This window comes from Varanus komodoensis, unplaced genomic scaffold, assembly GCF_004798865.1.
Source record: "Varanus komodoensis strain SLA01 unplaced genomic scaffold, ASM479886v1 scaffold126, whole genome shotgun sequence".
NCBI classification, from domain to species: Eukaryota; Metazoa; Chordata; class Lepidosauria; order Squamata; family Varanidae; genus Varanus; species Varanus komodoensis.
The window spans coordinates 358,862-378,570 of NW_025335363.1; the positions used below are offsets into that span (position 1 = coordinate 358,862).

General features: G+C 50.4%; 1 protein-coding gene across 7 annotated transcripts in view; it reads right to left on the minus strand.

Moving 5' to 3' along the window:
• The window catches only part of TEP1 (telomerase associated protein 1), a 55,751-nt gene that overhangs the window by 31,192 nt on the left and 4,850 nt on the right, over positions 1-19,709 (minus strand). For 5 of the 7 annotated variants that reach the window (XM_044422359.1, XM_044422357.1, XM_044422358.1 and 2 more), the window contains 17 exons: positions 18,866-19,119; positions 16,860-17,198; positions 14,763-14,921; positions 14,234-14,368; positions 12,737-12,898; positions 12,424-12,579; positions 10,852-10,947; positions 10,383-10,513; positions 9,791-9,948; positions 8,214-8,323; positions 7,136-7,226; positions 6,228-6,399; positions 5,501-5,717; positions 3,875-4,021; positions 1,851-1,925; positions 523-644; positions 145-210 (listed from right to left, as the gene is read on the minus strand). In XM_044422359.1, the coding sequence (XP_044278294.1) occupies positions 145-210; positions 523-644; positions 1,851-1,925; positions 3,875-4,021; positions 5,501-5,717; positions 6,228-6,399; positions 7,136-7,226; positions 8,214-8,323; positions 9,791-9,948; positions 10,383-10,513; positions 10,852-10,947; positions 12,424-12,579; positions 12,737-12,898; positions 14,234-14,368; positions 14,763-14,921; positions 16,860-17,198; positions 18,866-19,096 (2,567 nt within the window). In that variant the 5' untranslated portion in view covers positions 19,097-19,119. The remainder of the gene's footprint in view (positions 1-144; positions 211-522; positions 645-1,850; positions 1,926-3,874; positions 4,022-5,500; positions 5,718-6,227; positions 6,400-7,135; positions 7,227-8,213; positions 8,324-9,790; positions 9,949-10,382; positions 10,514-10,851; positions 10,948-12,423; positions 12,580-12,736; positions 12,899-14,233; positions 14,369-14,762; positions 14,922-16,859; positions 17,199-18,865; positions 19,120-19,709) is intronic. The other 2 variants (XM_044422362.1, XM_044422360.1) reach the window with 2 other exon arrangements.

Genomic DNA, 19,709 nt, shown 5'->3' on the forward strand with positions numbered 1-19,709 from the left:
GCTTGGAGGGGAGACCCCAGGGAACCGCACATCACCACCTTGGGGAGAAAGGTGGGATATAAATATATAACTAAATACCCAGTATGCTGATTAATTAATTAGTTGTATGAAAAAGGGCGATTGGCCAGGCCCACTCAGACTTACCTGAGCACCTGCTCATTAAATCCACTCAGCACCACGTCCTTCCTGGAAGCAAAAGTCCTCTGCTGTCTGCAATGGGGAGAAACGTAGAATGGAGAGGCCATGGAAGAAGTTAGCCCATCGGTGCGGGTGTTCAAAGATAGGCTGGACATGCACATGGTGGGCATGTCGTGAGCGGAGCCGGCTGGAGCCGGGGGTCAGACTAGATGGCCTGGGAGGTCCCTTCTGACTCGCTCTGTTTCTATGTTTCTACGTTACAGGCCATTCCCCCGCATGGTTTTGTTGGGGGCTGTTCCTTATGAAGGGCCACCCCAGGCTGGGCCCTGAGGGGAGCGTGCCAGAAAACCGAGCAAGGGACGCCCGCCCACTTCCCAGGCTTACGTGACACTGGCACAGACGTTGACGAAGAGGCAGTTGGGAGACACACGGTGGCGATACAGACTAACGCAGGAGCCGCGAAGCTTCTCCAAGGGCTCGTTGCTCAGTAGGAGAATCGTGTCCACCTGGCGTGGGGCAAGAAAACAGCATGGCGGTGGCATACGGGGAACCTGGAGGGGACTCGGAAATCGCCGCGGCAGCCGCGACCTCCCATCCAAGCCTGTGTGGATCAGGGCCAGAGGACAAGAAGAATCCGCCTTCTTGTGCTCCCGCAAGCCCTTCCCAACTGAGCTGGCAGTGCTCGTTGGCCAACAGCCACCAAAGCACACGCCAGCCATACCTACATCAGGCATCCTTTCTGGGGGCTGTTGGGTCTATTCGGGATTTTGAAAGAATGCCATGGGCACTCCCACAAAATGGCTGCTATGGGGGTGGGTCACCCATTCATAAAGTGGCTGCCAGGGGAAGTGTCCACCACAAAACATTGATTTCCCAAAAAGCAGAATGCGGAGACTAAAAGAGAAGAAGCTTGCCTGTGAACTTAAGTATAAGGTACAAATAAGATCTGATCCCCAAAACACACAACCACCCTTTTGAAGGCACCAGAGGGCAGTACTTTGACCTCCAACTTGCCAGCCTGCTACTTAATATTTTAAAGTACAATTTTATGCAAGGTCAGGCAGGAAAAAAGGCTTAGAATTCCCAGAAGGCCCCGATCACCTTGATTTGTATGTGGGAAATCTAGGACATTTTTCCTGCCCAAACTTGGAAAGCATTGTGCCTTAAAATTTAGCCTGTGGCTCTCCAGATGTTTTGGCCTGTAAGCTGCAACATTCTTCTCCACTGGCTAGAACTGAAGGTCGCTGCAGGCCAGAAGATCTAGAGAGCCACAAGTGCCCCACACACCACATGATCCTCCAATTAAAAGAATCAACGGCACATTTTAATACAGGAAACAGGTGCACAGTCCCAATGCCAGGTTGCCCACCTCTCTCTCTTCCCCCCTACCCCCCCCCCAGGCACGCAAAGCCCTTCTAAGCTGTCATCCATTGCAATGCATAGATGCACCATTTAAAAACAAACCAAATGGTGGTGGGGAGTGGAGTGTCCTTCCAGAAGTAGCATTTCCAACACAGGCACATTTGAAAGAATCAAGCCATCAAAGGCCTCCCTTGCCATCGTTGAATTCCCGGGGCTACCATTTAACTAAAGAAAGCTTCTCCATCTCATCCAAGTGAGCAGTCACAGATCAGTTCCCACTGTTTCTGAGGTCCGTGGCAAGGGCTATACAACTTGACTCATTCATCCCCGCAGCAAGCTCCAAGACTCACATGTTGGCGCCTCACTACGAAGTCCATGATGATATCGCTGACACATTCCTGGTCACAGGTGTGGGAGCCTGGGTTCTGGAAGCAGAAGGAGCAGACAGGGAGTTAGCAGTGCCTCTGAGGCTTTCGGAGGGCCGCTTCCAGGGAACTGCAGGCAAAGGGCACAAGAAGGAAGTCACAGCACAACCTTGCAAGTTTCTCATTTATTTATTTAATTTATATCCTGCCTTTTTCCTACAAAGGGCTCAAGGCAGCTTACATCATTCTCCTCCTCCAACTTATCCCCACAACAACAACCCTGTGAGGTAGGTTGGGCTGAGAGTCTGTGACTGGCCCAAAGTCACCCAGCTGGCTCCATGGCTGAGCAGGGACTAGGACCCAGATCGTCTGAGTCCCAGTCCCGTGCTCTTCACCACTACGCCACACTGGCTCTCAGTGGTTAAGAGGTCAGTGAGATTTGAGTATTCTGTTCTCAAGGGTCAGGGACCAGACTTCTCTCCAGACAGGATGCCTTGAAAGAAAGGCTTGTGACATTGGCTGTGGTCCCCAGCATAAGGTCCAGGTGCCCCTGCTCTGGGCCCATCTCTGGGGAAACTCCCAAAAGAAAAAAAATGGCTTGAGGGAACAAAGGGTTGGCTAAGATGAGGCGGGCGAGGATTTAGCCACCTATCTTAAATATAAAAATTCTCGGCTGGACCTGTATTTAGCCATGCTTCGAGTAGATGCATTGAAATCACAGGGACATGAGTTTTTGTAAACATGCACGGAGACAGAGAGCAAGAGAAGTAGAGAAAGAGTTCAGACTTTTATTTCTGATTTATTAAACTTTTATCCCACCTTCCCCTTCTTTAAAAAAATTGAAGCGGCTTACATCATTCTCCTTCTCCTGCTCTCTGTCTTATCCCCACAACAACAACCCTGTGAGGTAGCTTGGGCTGAGAGTCTGCGACTGGCCCAAAGTCACCCAGTTGGCTCCATGGCTGAGCAGGGACTAGAACCCAGATCACCTGAGTCCCAGTCCCATGCTCTTAACCACTATACCACACTGGGGGTGGCATAGAAATGTTCTAATAATAATAATAATAATAATAATAATAATAATAATAATAATTGCAGGTATGGGACAGCACAAGGGAGGATTTTCTGGGATACAACCCTAAGCTCACCAAACACATTTCTGGAAAATTTTCAGGATCCATTTGTGGTTGCTTTGGTGGTAAAGCACAATCACAAGACCTGCCCATTCGGTGTGAATGAACAGCCCTGGATGTAGAGCAGACTCTTCCCTCTTTAAGCAAGAAGGAGCTCAAAGGGTCTGCAGACCACTTGTGTCCGCCCCGGGCCCTGCTCTCCACAGGCTGCACTTCTGCCTCCAAGCACTGAATTTGGTAGCAACAAAAACCAAAAACAAACCAGGAGGGATTGTCAAAATTGGCAGCAAACTGCTATGCTACATTAGAAGGGTCGTCATTTAGCTATCTCTGACTAAATGAAAGCTGACTTAGTTCAGTGCTCCGTAGCAGCTTTCAAGCACCCAAAGGGTTAAATTTAGTCCTGAAACAACCTGAATTTGTCCCATTAAGTGCTCCTTAATGCCAACACTGGAGACGTTTTTTGCCACCACTATCAAATTCAGCAATGGAGACCACATGAGGGGCCATCAGACATACATCACCCACCTGTCCTGCTTTAAATTTTGCCCAATTCCTCTTGACAAGTATTTTGTACTACACTGTTGCCTGGGCAGATTAAAAGGACAGCCGGTAAACACAAATAACCCTGCTTTATTCCTTCCTTTTCACTATGTTGGTAGATCAGTGACAAACTGGATGGCCTCAAACAGCCTCGGGTGACACGATCCCCGTTTCTCTTCCCACGGGAGAGAGAGATTCCTTACTGATGTTCTCAGTGTTTTTCTTGTCTTAGCAGTGAAGTGGCCACCCCTGGATTATAAACGGATCAGACGAAAGGGCTGCGCTTCCTTGGAGCCAGACCATCCCAACAACCCACAGTTCTTCAGGCCTTACCTTATCTTTTAGGTACTGCACGTCCTGCAACACAGATCCTGTCAAGGACACGGGCCACATCCAGTTGTGCTTATCACAGAGAAAAAACTCGGCCTGCTCACAAGCGGAGTACACCATGCAGCCCAACAACATGGCCACGTCTGATTTCTGAAGGAGAGAAATGAGAGAGATTGATTGATTGATTTCAAAAGAGAAAGACAAGGTTCTAGTCCCCCTGAGGGCCACCCCTGAAACTGAGCAAGACACACCAATGGTCTGATTTGATGAAAGGCAGTTACTAACTGAAGTGGACCAACAAGGCTGGTTAGTAGATGGGAGAATGGGGACCAGACTTACACGGGAATGACTGTTCTGTGAATACTTCATTTTCTTCTTTTGCTAAATCAGGTCCCACAACAAGGGGGGGGGGGGGGGGGGGATACACTTTTCGTTCATGGACTCCACAGTGTGCTGATGTGCCAGTGCACTGCCCAGAGTGTCCTCCTGCTTTCTTGTGTGCATGCATGTGTGTGCACACACATCTTTATAACATGTGCGTTGCCTTCCTGGGGCAGGTATGCACTCCCACCATCTCTGGGCTTTTGTTTGACCCTTAGTGGCAATGCCATCTTTAAGGAGAAGTCCTTGGACCCTGCAGCAGCCCCCTGCTTTTACATCCGCTCTGTCAAGATGCAAATCCTGCCTGAAGCTTATGCTGTGCCATTATTTGTGTAACAGTGGAAAGACAGGCACGGACGCTTTCAAAATAAATGAGTATGAATGGTTCAAGACGACTTACTTCCGCAGTGAATCAGCCTTCCCTATCCTGGTGCCTTTCAGAGGCATTGCACTACAATTCCCATAACACCCAACTACAGTGGCACCTTGGCTCACGAACTTAATGCATTCCAGGACTTTGGCCATGACCTAAATTGGTCATGAGCCAAGGTAAATTTCCCCATAAGGTTCAACGGGTTGATCTGTTCTGTAACCATTTTTTTTAATCAGAAAAATGTAAAGCAAAGTGACAAACAACAACAAAGATAACGGCCATCTCCCTGCCCCCACAGCACGCCCGATCGTGCCCATCATCCCTGCATGCGCACGCCCATCATCCAGGTGCGCTGGGGAGGAGGGAGAGATGGGCACAAATGGGGCGCACTGGGGAGGGAGAGACGGGCGCGATCTCAGCCACCTCCCCCCACCCCCGATCGTGCTGGTTGTGGGGGGGAGATGAGCGTGATCACGCACATCTTCCCTGCACGAATGCAACTGCGATCGTGGCCATCTCCCCACTCGGGGGGCGGGGGGCAGGGGAGATGGCTGCCATCTTGGTCGCCACCCAAGGCAGAGTTCATGACCCACGTCAAAATTTTCATGAAACTTTTGTTCGCGACCCAATCTGGTCGTGAACCAAGGTGTTCATGAGCCAAAGTAGCACTGTATGCTGGCTGGGGATGGTGGGCACTGTAGTCCACCACCAGGATACCAGGTTGGGGATGCCTGCTTAAACAGGTGTTTGTGCGTTTTTCTGGGGCTGCGGTTGCGAGAGGAAGGCTTCCCAGAAAGTCTACAAGTCGATGCTCTTGTATTAAAGTGCAAGAAATCGGTGAGGAGTAACAGGAGGGGTTTACTTCTGCAACCAACCAGAAGTCCGCTGCTCCACTCAGTGCGGCCTTCCTCATTTGTACTGGGACAGCAAAGATCGCGGGTTTGCACGTAAGGCCTGTACATATCATCGAAAGCGACCAAGATGAGGGTGCGCCCGGGAATGGGGGGCACGTTGTGGCGCACGGCAAAACCGATCGCCGTCTCCAAAGCCTGGCGGTAGCGCTGCAGAGCGGACCGGCTACACTGCACCTCTCTGACAGGAGACAGGGGAGAAAGCGAGACGGAAAAGATTTGTGAATGAAGCACACACGCTCGCTTGCTTCCTTCAGTCCAGACTTTTGGACTCGGCTGACTGCGTCTCCTGCCCGGCTCTTCTTCGGGGGGCAATTCAAAACAAACGCGCAAAACCACCTGGGCCGATCACACAGACTCAGCCTAGCCTGCCTCGCAAGGTTGTCGTTGTGAGGCTAAAATGGAGTGGAAGGCGCCTACGTGAGCCAGCCGGGGCTCCTCGCAAGGGGAAGAAACGCAGGATATAAATGTAAGGTGATAACAAAGATCATCAAGAGGGAAGGGTCTCAGCTCAGCTACGCTAGGCCATTTCTGCAGGAAATGTCCCGCCAAGTCAAAGATAACAGAAATATGACTTGCCTACCAGGAAATGGGACTGAGTTAACCTTTGCTAACTCCTTCGCTTCCTTTTGTCCCCCCCCCCCCCCCACAGGCTTCAGGTGGTGGGCACCAACGCCCCCGGCTTCTCTACCTGGCTTTCAGCAGTTTCTTCTTCTCAATCTTCACCAGCCGGAAGATGATCGGCACCTCCAGCAGCCTCCGGCACCCCACCTTGCCGAACCATGCCGCCCTGATGCGCCTGGGCGGGTTTAATCTCCCCAGGATCTTCTCGATGATGTGAGCGTTGCTGGGCAGCGGAGTCCCTGGGGGTGGGGGGGGAGGGGGATGCTCATCCAGCCAGGAGCCTCCTCCACCCTGTTGCTCTTACAGATCGAGCCCTTCGTGCCCACCCCAAACTACGCAGCTGCCCTTCCTCAAAGCACCTCACCGCCCTCCTTCACTCCACAATTCACCTCGGCTGTCTACATCTAAGATCCTGACCTCCATCGCTCCCATCGCAAAATTTCCCTCTCGGCCAGAAGAACGCCTTGAGGAAGCCGGGGTTAAGACAAGGGTGGACTACCACTCCCATCATCCTTTGCCACTGGCCAGGCAGGATGGGGCAGATGGGAACTGACATCCAGCCTCTGGAAGGCCACAGGCCCAACAGCCCTGAGTTAAGAGCACCAGCTTTCTAATGCCAGGAGAAATGACCCGTTTTCCAGTAGCTTCATTACACCACACGGCCCCTTTTAAAAACATACCTATATTTATATTTATGGCACCTTAATGCAGCTGCTGGCCAGAAAGCCAGGTTACACACCTTTTCACTCAGATAAAACCAAGTTACTTTGTACGCAAATGGTGTGTGCATGGTTTTGAAATTAAAATTGAGACCATCTATATTATAACAGAAATGGAAGCAACGTCATCACCATCATCCAAAAGGGGTCAAATATTATTTTTAAAACATGGCCTCGGGACAAAATAACATATGCTATTACTTCTGCCAAATCAGGCCCAAAAGACACAAAACAGGTGCAGTTAAGCAGGCCTTACCCTTCTCGTTCATGTTCTTTTCCAAGTCCAAGATACTCTTATAGGCTGCAAGGAACCGGAAAGGGAGCTGTCGACTGCGGATCACGGACTCCTGTGTGGGGAGGAGACACCACCCGAAAAACAAGGCAAAAAAAAAAAAGAAAGAAAGATTAAGCACAGGAAGCCATTCAAACACAGCAGCTTGCAAGGAGCCGCCACAACGGTGGAATCCAGGAGTATGTGCCAAGGTGGGTGTCCAGGAAGGGAACCTGGTGGGGGGAACGGGAAGGCAACGTACAGAAGTGCCCCCTGCTCTCCCCACCACAGGGGTTGTGTCAGTGGGGAGCAGAACACCTGCTGTTGAGGGCGGCGTTGGCCCCCCCCCGGCAATGGTTTGCCAAAGAGACTTTACGCTGCTTTCTCTAACAACTGCACCCCCCCAACTCCTCCCGTACTATTATGATTACTTCTACTACTAGCAGTTGTAGCTTTGTTATCGCATTGCATTTCTATCCCACCTTTCTTCCTTTTGCCAGGAACTCAAGACAGCTTATGACTTCTCCTCCTCCCCATTATCCCCACAACAACAACCCTGTGAGGTAGGCTGGGCTGAGAGTCCCTCACAGGTCTTCGTGGCGAGCAGGGACTAGAACCCAGATCTCCGGAGTCCCGGTCCAGGACTCTGGGCCACGGCACCACGCCGGCTCTTCCATGCCCAGCTCCTGCCATTGGTGCGTTGCACTAGGGTGCAGGAAAGCCCCAGGAGTAGCCTTAATCCAGACACAGCTGTGCATCTCTGGGGCCAAATTTGTCATGGCCTTGCCCGGTCACTACCCCCTTGTAGCTCAGCGATAAGAGCCCAGGCTTTGCATGCAGGAGATCCCCAGAGCCACTAGGAAGGCCCGGGGTGCAGCTGAAAGGAAAAACAGACGGCAGCAGCTCACCAGCAGACCTTTCCAGAGTCTCCAGGACTCGAACCTGTGGCCGTCCGCATGGAAAACGGGGGCTCTGCCGCTGAGCCACGGGCCTGCCTGGGCTTGATGGACACACGGCCCGTTCTGCAGCACAGCAGCCTAGACGACCCACGTGAGGAGCCTACCTTGTTCTCCAGGCGCTCCAGCAGGCGCCTGTGATGCCTCTCACTCACCCCGGACCGGAGGATGTTGCGCAGGTTCCGCAGCATGGCCATGAAAGGCAGCTGCCCGCGGTCTGCAGGGGAGAAGGACAGACCGGGTGGGCACCGGAATCAGCCCCTGCTCAGAGGGCAAGCTCAGAGGCATTTGTGAGTTGGTAGTACATACTTTTGCCGAATAAATCAAAGCCAACATCTCTGCCCAGAAGAGACACATTCTGGGACACGCATAAATTGCGCACGTGCAAGTATTTCCTTAAAGCATTGCAAATATTTACATAGATTTTCCCCTTCAAAAATCCAAGGCAGTTAGCAACAGGATTAAGAGAAGAAAAAAGAACAGCAAATAAGCATGGAAAACCAATGCTTTTTAATACCATCAAGACCGCCAAGTCACAAAGCTATTTTGCTGAGTTTCTGAAGTCAAGCAATAAGAGAACCAAACAGAAGATGGATTCCAGAACTTGGGTGCTGTCACCAAAAAAGGCCCTCTCCATGGGACCAACCACTGTACCTCAGCCAGGAAACAGAGCAGGTCTCAGAGGAGGACCTGATCAAGGAGACTAGTTCCTATTTGGCTTCTAGAGTAAGGAAGTGCCTCACAGAAGTACAGTTAGATCCCTAACATATTGCTGGCAAAACTTGAGGTCTAGAAACTTACTTTTTTAAAAAATGGGGTGGGGGTGTGCAGTGTTGTTTCCAAAGAAGTACGAACGTGTCCACGGAAGCCAATATGCTATCTGGCATTTTCCTTGACATCCATCAAGATGCCCTTCCCCTTTCCACTTATTTCTCTTGAATTAACACATTTTATTACAGGCAGCTCAGATTGCTGTGAAAGAGGGTCATTCAGGCAGGAAACAATGGGTAGCACAGAGCTGTTTCGTGTGTTTGGGCCCAGTCCCCACCTCTCCCCTGTGCTCCCTCATCTTTCAGGCAGGCTACCTGTTCTTCTCCACACCTCTCATCTTGGGGGAGCTTTCATTGCTTCTCAAACTACAAAGTCAAAGCCAAAAAGTTCGCCTCCCCCATCTGAGAAGATCTACATTATAGGACTCAAACCAGTGCACATTTAGAAAGGAAAAGGCCTACAACTCCTCCAACTTTTCTCAGCACAGCAGGGGAATCCTGTGGTTTGTAAGGTTTTTTTCTGCCCTATCTCAACACGAACAGGACTGGAGCCTTAACAGAGATTCATTTTAAATCTTGGGCAAGAATTTTCACCATGGAAAGGTGGGTGACGCAACTTCTTTGCAACCACTGGATCGCCAAGACAAATTGTGTATGTTACCTTGAGTTCCTTGAAAGGAAAAAATGTGTGACAGGAAGGAAGAAAGGAAGGAAGAAGGACGGAAGGAAGGATGGAAGGAAGGAAGCCAGCCAGCCCGCTCAGGGTCCTTCCAACAAGGCTTACTGATCACCTCTGTAACGAGCTGAGAGAATCTTTAACCAGCACGAACTTCTTCAGCATCAGGTTCCAACAGAAGTGGTAAGCACAATAAAATGCAAAACAAGAACCTCTGAACTGTGCAGTCTAAACCTACCAATCAACTCTTCCCAAACCGCAGTTTTGTTCCCCCGTTGGCTGAGCTCCCGGTCCCAAGTCACTGGTTTTGGCAGTTTCATGCGCGTGCCAGCAAGTTTTGGGTCCCAGAGGCCTGGGAGGCGGCTTCGGGAGAAAGTGCGCAAATCTGAGGGATACCTGAAGAGCACAAAAGCAGCAGCAGCTGGGGGAAGGGTGTTCGTGGAAGGGAGACTGTGGTCCACCCGTGGCTGCATTTCCAGCAGACCACTGGGTGTGTGTTGGTACCATCTAACACAAGGGCCTTGCCCAGTAGCTTCCGTATATTCCAAACGGGAATCAGTTTTAATTAAAAGTTACGGTTGCTAGTCCTCATGGTTAGGGCCACAGAGAAAAACAGGAATGGGAAATGTGTAGCCCTCCAGATGTGCCTGGACTGCTTCTTCCACCTCTCCTCACCACTGGCTGTGCTTGCCAGGGCTGATGGGAAGCAATGGAGGGCACCAGTTCCTCTACCCTATTTGGAGAAGGTGTGTTGGTTGTACCCACTTAATCGTCCAAAAGCGAGGGGGCACTGCTGGCCAGGTGTTTCAGCAGCATGCAGGTGTGCTCACCTCTGCCCCAGGAGACTCATCACATGCTGGGCTGGCTCAGAGATGTGGAGGCGCTGGATCAAAGCCTTCAGAGAGAAACGGTCTTTGGGGGCTGCTGGACGGGCCCCCGACGGATCCAACTTCGGTCGATACTGCGGGGCACAAACCAGAATGGACTGGAAAATCTGAAAACCGCTTTGCGTCTTCACAGTAGTTCTGAAAGGGGACAGAATGCAACCCTTCCCTCTTGCACCCGCAAGACTTTGCCCTGTGCCCCAACTTTTTCTGGCCGAGCTCTCCACACTCACAGACTCTCGTGTGTGTGTGTGTGTGTGTGTGTGTGTGTGTGTGTGTGCGCGCGCGCGCACGCAGGAGGGAGGGAGGGAGGGAGGGAGGGAGGGAGGGAGGTGGGTAGAGGGGAGGAGGACATGGCCTAGGTTCCAGACCCCACCAGCCTCTATCCCCATCCCCACCCCCCGGAAGTGCTTACAATTTTCTCAAGAGCTTCTACTTTTTCTAAAACACAGTCATCCTGACCCAGGTTTGTCTGTTTCCAAGCATTCCAACGAGGGTTGTCTGGCTTCTGCTGAGAACACAAAATGGACAATACAGAACTCTGATGAATGGGCAACTTGATCCCCTCATATTGAAGTGGCACAGCTAACATGAGATACTGCAGATGAGCTTCTGTAGACATGCATTCCATATTTTGCCAATTCAAGTTTCCGGCCCTCAGGATCACAAGTATGCTGGAGACTTGTGATGATCCAAAGTTGATGATCACAGTATTCTCGAAATGGATGGGGCCAAGGATGAGCAGTAGCCCAAAAACTGCTGCCTATGGGGGTGGGAGAAATAGACAAGAGAGGGGCAGAGAAGGAGCAGCGCTCTGAGTCCAGGTTGTTGGGACAGACAAAGGCAAAGATGAGCTTTGTTCCCTGGAAACTGGTTGAAGTTGCGCTGGGAAGAAAGAGGCGTACCCAGCTGGAGAGCAGGGATGTGAAAATACCTGAAGGAGCTCCTTCTCTCGTTTTTTCCTGCTTGCTTACTTTTCTTTGGGGACCACCACTCGCAATGCCTACCAGAAAAATGGAATGCCCACCCAGGGGAGATCCCTCTGGCTCTTTACTGTACATGTTACACCACCAGGCCCAGACTCCACTCTAAAAGCAGGCATCCCATCTTTAATTTGCTGTTCAGATTATTAACTGGCTCTTTCAACAGGTTGATCTGCAATACGTTGGAATTTCATTTTAATGATGCTCAGTACTTTAATATTCTTATTGTTTTGGTTGTTCCTGTATTATTGTTCCAGGGTTTATAAAAGTATAAGCCACATTCTGAGGTTATCAGCCTGTTGGGCAAGATAGCCGCTTAATAAATAAACCCACCAACAAAACATGCAGATAAAGATTTGAGTTCTGGTATGAGTTAGTCTTCTCTGGGCCAAGATAGGTTTAGCTATCTCTCAAAGATGCTAAATTGGTGTTGAGGCTTTGAGGGCTGTTATCAGTAACAGAGATTATCACCACAAGATAAATTCCGGATACACAATTAGGGCCACCTTCTTTCCTCACAAGTTAAAAGATCAGAAAGGAAGGAAATCAGGTTCCCACCCCCCCACCCCCACCTAGTTCAGAGTTTACAAGTCATATAGATTCTTCAAAGACTGATTCCTATTCCTCATCTGGGGGCACCTTTCCACTCGGTATTTCAGAAAATAGTCATAGCGCCATAGAAACTTCTAATTCTGCTGCCCTTTGGGTCAATCCACCCACAGCCCAAACCTCCCTCACCTGCCCACTTCCCTCCCTCTCTGTACAGTCAGTGTACATTCCCCCACCCCACACATTTACATTAGTGCTCACTTTCCTCATAGGACCCCCATGGAGAATGTTCTCCTGCAACGAAATTCCCCTGAGCAGTTAGAACGTTTACGACTATTCATGGCATCCCAGCAGGTCAGCTAATGACAGAGCTCAGAGGAAAAGCTGGACGCAGGCTTCAAACATGCTTAGAAGCGCAAGAAAATTAACACAGACGCGCAAGGCAGAACCCTCACCTCACTGGTCTTTGGCCGTGGTCGTTTCTTCCCCTGGCTCTTGCGGGTATTATACTTGGCCAACTGGTATGGGCTGAACTGGCGGAACTTGTCGGTCATGGCGGCACGGAGGCAGGAAGGCATGGGAGCCAGAGCTTCTCCTTCTCCCGCTAGGCTCTGCACGTGGAACAGAAAGGGCGAAAAAGGGGGCCATCGGACCAGCCGGGGCAGCAAGAGAAAGCCCACCTTGTGCCGCACGGCACCGCCGGCTCTGCTGCCGGAGGACTCTGCCCAGAGCTGCAGTGGGCAAAAGGGAAAGGTGTGCGCCCTCTACCTGGTACAGCCGGGCCACCTCCATCCAGTCGGACGGCAGCTGCGTGGCATGGCAGAAGTAGCGCCGCAGGTGTGGCCGGCCGGGCGGGAGGAAGGCGGCGAGGGCCAGCAGGAAATTGGCCGCACTGCGGATGTTCAGCTCCTGGCGAGTGTACAGGGCAACCTGTGGAGGAGGCACGAGAGCGGATGTGGTGGCAGAGAGGAAGGGGAAACCCCGCAGGTAACTCGGGCGTTAAGGAGCTCCGGGGAACCTGAGCGCACCAGTATGCGCAGAGGAGCAGCCGCTTTGGCGATGCTCTCCACGTATCCTCACTGCCACATGTCCTGATGCAGAGAAGCTCATCAACAGCAAAGTGGGGGATTCCATATCTTCCAGATGCATGCTTCTAGTCCACAGGGATCAAATCCCCACTTGGCCCTGAAGCACACCAGACCGGCTACTCTCTCGCAGCCTAAGCAACAGACTACCTTGGCTACTCGTTGGAAATTATCCTATTGGCCATCATTATCAATTACGATTTGTATTTATTAAGTAATGCTATTAATACTATTGTTACTAGAAGTCCTCTGATAAAGGAGCACCAGGACTCTGTCAACAAAAAACACGAATTTATTGCATTTAGTAAATTCTCTGTGCTTCACACAGTTAGGATAGCATAAACAGCGTAACAGAAACTGGCCGCCAATTGGAAAGACTCACTCCTAACCTTCCACAGGAATGACAGACAAGAGTTGGCATTTAAATAAGTTACTGAAGGTACAATCTTATGCAAATTTGCAAGGATAAACTTGCAAACCAATAGCTGGCAAAATCTTGAGCTAAGCTGCCATCAGGTTTAGGGCACTATTCCACATAAGAGGGAAAAGACCCATGGCAGGCTGGGAAGTGCAGCTGGGTATACGGGGTGTTGCCTTCTTTGGACTTACACAAGATCACATCAATGGGGAGGAAAACACAACTATGCATAGATTTTCTGGGCGTCTGAACACCAAAAAGAAAGGTTAAGACCATCCCGCTAATACAGTGACCCTTGGACAATCCATGCTTTCTTGCAACAGAAAAACATCCTCCATTTGTAAAAGGAAGATTATGTAATATTTCTAACAAAACTGCTTCTAGTCATTGGACAATCAATCAGATTCAGGAGACAGAATGCCCAGAGGAGGGCTTTCTCTGCGGTGGCAGAGAAATTAAGATCATTAATTATTTTTTATTTCAGTCATGGGTTATTAGTTTTATCTTTGTTGGGGTATTTATGATCTTTTATATTGTTGTATTTATTGAACCTGTTTTGTAAGCCGTCCAGAGACGCACAGTGATTGGATGGGTTGGAAATATCCCAAATAAATAAAAAAAATAATTTCACAGAAACAAACTCTAATTTGGGCAAAGCTACAAGTTCGACCAAGGCGCAGCATTACCCATAATTCCTCACTGCCTGCGCAGGCTTTGGGTGCAACCCGGAAGTTCAGGCTCCCAGTACCCTGCCCTTCATACCTTTAAGATGAATTCCGGATCGTGCTCCGCTAGACTCTTGCATGTTTGCACAAGTGCTTCTTGCAGCGCACTCGGAGGCTTCCCAAACTTTGGCCCTTCTACCAGCGAGCAGCAGACCAAGTTTAATAATTGCAGCTAAACAGCAAGAAGGAAGAGAAATGAAAAATAAGGGGAGAGTCCCTTTCCCTGCACATTCCAAGATTCCGGCCCAACAGAGATGCCAGAGATACAGAGAAAGGGAAACCCCCAAAAAACTACTGAGAGCTGGATGTAAAAGCGGGAAGCTCATGTTGCAGGGACTGGCAACTGGCTACTTGCCTCTAGCAAAAGGATCATGGAGGAGAGGGCACCTGTCATGGGCTAACTGATCACTCGACAGATGAAACAAATCTACAAGCAAAAAGTCAGGACAAACGGTTCATCTTCAGCTGCATGGCCTGCATTGCATTATTAATTTTTCCCAGGAAAATGTATATCGTTGGTGCCTATTCAGCAAACAGCGGGTGTTACGACTGCCACCAGCTCTTACTTTATTCTTTTCCACATTCTGCTCTATGCTTTCAGCTGGCGATTCATCTCTCAAGGGATCTCTCTCCTCTTGCTGCACTTCCATCGGGTCGTCTTCAGGCATGGTTAGAATGTACTCCGGCATCGTGCCAGCCGAATCCATCTCATCCTCCTCCTGTCGCTGGACGGAAAGGGAAACAACAGCGGCTGTGCTTTTAGAGCGCAGGCCCCAAATTTGCTGCCTACCTCAATTTCCTTGGCAAATTATTTTTCTCTGCTTCACACCACTTTGCCTCCCAGGAAGCAAACGCAAAACCCCCTTACTACAGGCTCCTGTAAATTATTGGGGACTCCCGCAAGTCAATGGCACCCCATTTCCTTCTTTGCTTCCCTTTGAGAGTTCCTCAACTGCCCCCAATGTTCTGTGACATCCGGAGCACAATGCAAATGACCAGAGTCTTAGCTGGGCCATTCCAGTGCTGCTTCTAAATGGAGAGGCTGTTTTTTCCTAGCGCCCTCTGTCCTGCTGCCCAGCATCACCCCCTGCCCCAGAACCCCACAAGCAGCAGCAACTTAGCTAAGGCTATGGGTGGCCCCACTCCACCGCCCACTAAGCAGCACTGTGAGTTGCAGCTGGCTGGAATGTCAACACGCAAGCACCATGCAACCCGTGGCTGGCTATGCAATCGTGTCTAATGATGAAGTAGCCAATTCAGTGAAACTCCTGACCAGGCAAAAGAGGCCGTCTGCCGTTGCCCATTCCTCTATTCCAAGGAGCAGAACTGTGGGCCACAGGCCACATCCAGCCTATGCAGGGCCCAGATTCATTTCCCTGGACGGCTGCATCTCCCTCTGCCTCACGATGTGACTATGTGCTGGGTTCTGTGCAGCCCCTTCCCCATTCTGAAAGGCCTCTGCTAGGGCTTAGCTAGGGGCAGTAAGAATTGCAAGCTAATATATGCTGATGTTTTTAGTATTTTGGCTGCATTCCCAGTCTGCCTTCAACTTTGAGAAGCCCCAAGGAGTTCTCCTAAATGGAATTCACCCTCCAGGCTGGAAGGTGTCCAAACTCCCTTCTCTGTCTTGATCTACATTTAAAGTCAGAACTTCAGGAAGAGCAGAGTGGTGTGTCATTGCTGGAATGCCAACATGCAGGCATGATGGCATCTTAGAATTGGCTGCGCAATCACAACATGCCACTGGCCAATGTCACCATCAGATGAAACAGCTGACCAATCAAAATAGGCTGTTTGCTGCTGTGGTGGCACATCAGGCAGCCTCTGCCTCTTTTCTGAGAACACGGGTGAAACCAATAATTTCGCTAGCCATGGAAGTCACGGCCACACCTGGTTGTCCTAGTGAGGTGTGGTTTCGCAACCCCTTTGCTCACGTAAAAACACAACAACCCCAACCCAGGCAATCATCTGCAAGTGATGGGGCCCTGTGGATTTAGTTCAGTGTTCCCCAACCTGGCATCCTCCAGATGTTTTGGAGTACCAAGCCCATCATCCCTGACCCTTGGTCCTGCTAGATAGAGCTGATGAGGAGTTCTAGCCAAAAGCACCTGCCAGGGAAAGCTGCTGTTTCTGGAAATACCGAGGAAGGCAAAGTCTCAACATTTTTACAAGTAAAATCTCCTAGCCATACAAGACACTTCTTTGCCCCAGAAAGCCTTCCCTTCCCCTTCCCCACCCCGCCCCCTGCTTCAAGGAATCAGAGTCCCCCATACCGGAGAGCTCTCTCACACCCAACCCTGGCCTGGCCTGCACAATCTCTGTGGGTTAAACAGACCCACTTGTTAACTGGACTAAACAGGCCCATGCACAGACCCCATGGCTTGCGAAGGCCATGCTGGCTGCCATTTGCCACTTCATTCACCAAGGCGCTGCTTGTCCCAACCTGGTCACATGTTGGAGGCAGAAGCAATCGTCAACCAGCCAAAAAACAAGCCATGGGTTATGTGCAGGTCACATTCCCTTCCAATAAGCCAGGGTGTGCAGGTTCAGACGGCAAGCCCACAATGGCTTATTTAACATGCAGTAACCATGTTGTTGCCACAACTGCATCCCAGCTACCGATCGCTGTTTTTTAATCATCCTCGGCTCAAATTCAGCCTTACTCTTGGTGGCGGCCGCTCCAGTTCACTGCAGGGTTCATGAGAGTCATTCTGGGCTCTGGGACTTGCAGGCAGCCCTGCAGGCATCTGGCCACAGAGTGTTTCCTGGTGGTCCCTCTGGAAAGGGGGCCGTGGAACCAGCGCCTTTGAGGGAGCCAGCTGGGGAGCGGAGGGGACAATAGGCTTCAGCAGGCGAGCTCTGGAGTCCTCCAGCCCCCGAAGCGTGAGGGTGCAAGAGGTGGCCTGCTTCAGCAAGGGCTTCTCCAACCACAGCGGGCTGGGTTCAGGGAAGGCTGGACAGGTCTGCAGTGTCTTGGCCTCGGCCACCAGGCATGGAGCTGTCTGAAAGAAGACCAAATAATATGCAGAATGTGAAGTAGGATCCAGGAGATACAGTTTTACCTTTCAGTCCCCTGCACTGGGGATGCAAAACCACCAACCTGAATGATTCTTCAGCAGGGACACAGAGCTTCCTTAGGCACCTCCAGGGGGTGGGGCTTGCCCTCTAAGCCCCACCCCCAGAGGAATCCCTACTGTTACCTCCAGTCTAATTCCCAGGAATTTCCCGGCACATCACCCTCCTTCCCATAGGAGGCCCATAGCCAGCACACACCTCAACTGGGGCCAGGACACTCGGCTTGGGCGGGAAGAAGGGAAGCACCTTGGATCTCAAAGCATGCCGATGCAGTCAGGTGTACAACAGGGTTCGGCTTTTCTGCACCTGTTTTACTTCGGGCTGGAGAGGAGCATGTGGGACCATTTCCTTACATCAATGTCACCTCTGCCCATAAGAACCCAGTATAGCAGGGACAGGGTCCAAGTCTAGTATTTTCCTGCACTGCACCAGGTTTGTTTGTTTGTTTGTTCTAAAGGCTCTGTCTGCCACCTAGAATGGTACAATTCCACTGTCCAAATATAGAAAGCCAAACATTGACTAGTAAGTCTGCATCTGAACAGTAGACTCTCAACAAGCCCGTGTCCCACACCCATGGCCTGGACTTCGTTTTATAGGTGGCAACACACAGCGAAGGATGCTAAGATGCAGGGAAGACATTATTCCCCATCTAAAATGGCCAAGCTATCCCAGAATGCTTCTTGGCAGAAGCAGCAGCCATGCTTCGTGATGAGACCAAGGAAGGGGTCAAGGGGAGGCATGCTGGGGGCAGCCCAAGAGCTGCCCACTAACCATCTACGAAACCCATAGGAGATGTCCACACTCCGGTTCTTTCTACAATGGGAGGGCAAGCAATGCAGGAGTTCGGAATTGTAATGCTTGTTAAAGCAGAGCAGATCCTTGCAGACCCCTGGGAGTCTCTGCAAACCTTTTTCACCATTACGTTGCTGTGCTCCAGTTCCTTGTCACCTCCCGATACCATCTCATCTTCTGCAGAGTGATTGGCATCGGTACATGAGGTGCAAAAGCTGTTTTCATGCAAGGAACCCATATGATTTACCCCACCAGCATCCCTCTGCTAGGGGACAAAGGGAAACATTAATCTAAACTGAGTTGCATTTAAACCTCCCGGCCGTTTAACCTCAGGATGGCCAAATTCCTTTCTGCAAAAGCTCCCAGGCCCCACTTCCAGTTGTGGGCAAGCCGAGCATCAGTAGGAGCAGGGCCCAAATACCACAAAGACCTATTTATTGTAGCTTAGTCCCTGCTGACAGTAAGTCAGTCTTAAGAGAGGCATTCCAGCTGCTCAGAAGGGGGGAAGAGCAGGGAGGCCACCAAACAACGGATGGTTCAGAGAAAGGGGATGGGGTTAAAAGCAGGGCCATGCAGGGACTGCAGGATTTGACCCCCAAGCCTAGTGGCTCCCTGCCCCTGAAAAATACTGATTTGTGGCAAACCTGTGACTTCCTATCACCCACAAAACATAGACATCTCCCAGGATTCCTGAGCAAGTAAGAGAAGGGGATGTGACAGGTATACCCATCATGAGATGCAACATGCATGTGTAAATAAGTCATCCTTGTTTTCTCTCTTTTCTGCAAGGTCTTGGCCCTACCTGAGCCTTCTCAGGGATGGAGCCGGCCGGTCTTCCACCTTGGATGCCTGGAGCATATGGCACCACTGAGTAGTCCGGTCTGCCCTGGGTGCTGAGAGGTTTCAGACTGGTTAACCACGAGGCAGAAGTATTTATGGGTTGCAACAGTCGGGCCCGGGATTTCTCCAGGTTTTGGAGGGGAAGGGAAGCAGGGCAGCATGTCTGAAGTGGACGCTTCTCCAAGGAAGCCATAGCCCTCCTGGACTCTCCACAACCTGTGCGGAAGAAAACAAGACAGCATGTGAGCACTGCTGGTCCATATGGATAAGTAACAATTATAAAGCAAGTTCTTTAAAGGGTGCCTGTCCTTGGATTTCTAAGCCACCGAGAGCTGGTGTGGTGTAGTGGTTAAGAGTGTGAAACTGGGACTCAGGGGATCTGGGTTCCAGTCCCTGCTTGGCCATGGGGCCACCTGGATGACTATGGGCCAGTCACAGACTCTCAGCCCAACCTACCTCACAGGGTTGTTGTTGTGGGGATAAGTTGGAGGAGGAGAATGATGTAAGCTGCCTTGAGCCCTTTGTAGAAAAAAGGCAGGATATAAATTGAAAAATAAATAAAAATGAAAAAATAAAAATACCACCACCACCACTAATAATAATAATAATAATAGAGGCAAACCTGGTTCTAAAGGAGAAATATTCCACAAGAGCAAAAGATATAAAAACAGTTGATTGGAATTGTTGTCTGGGGGTTAAGATTGAGAGCAGAGGGTTGTTGTGGGGATAAGATTGAGAGCAGCAGGAAGAGAATGATGTGAGCCACTATGGATTCTTTAAAAAAAGAAAAAAGGTGGGATATAAAT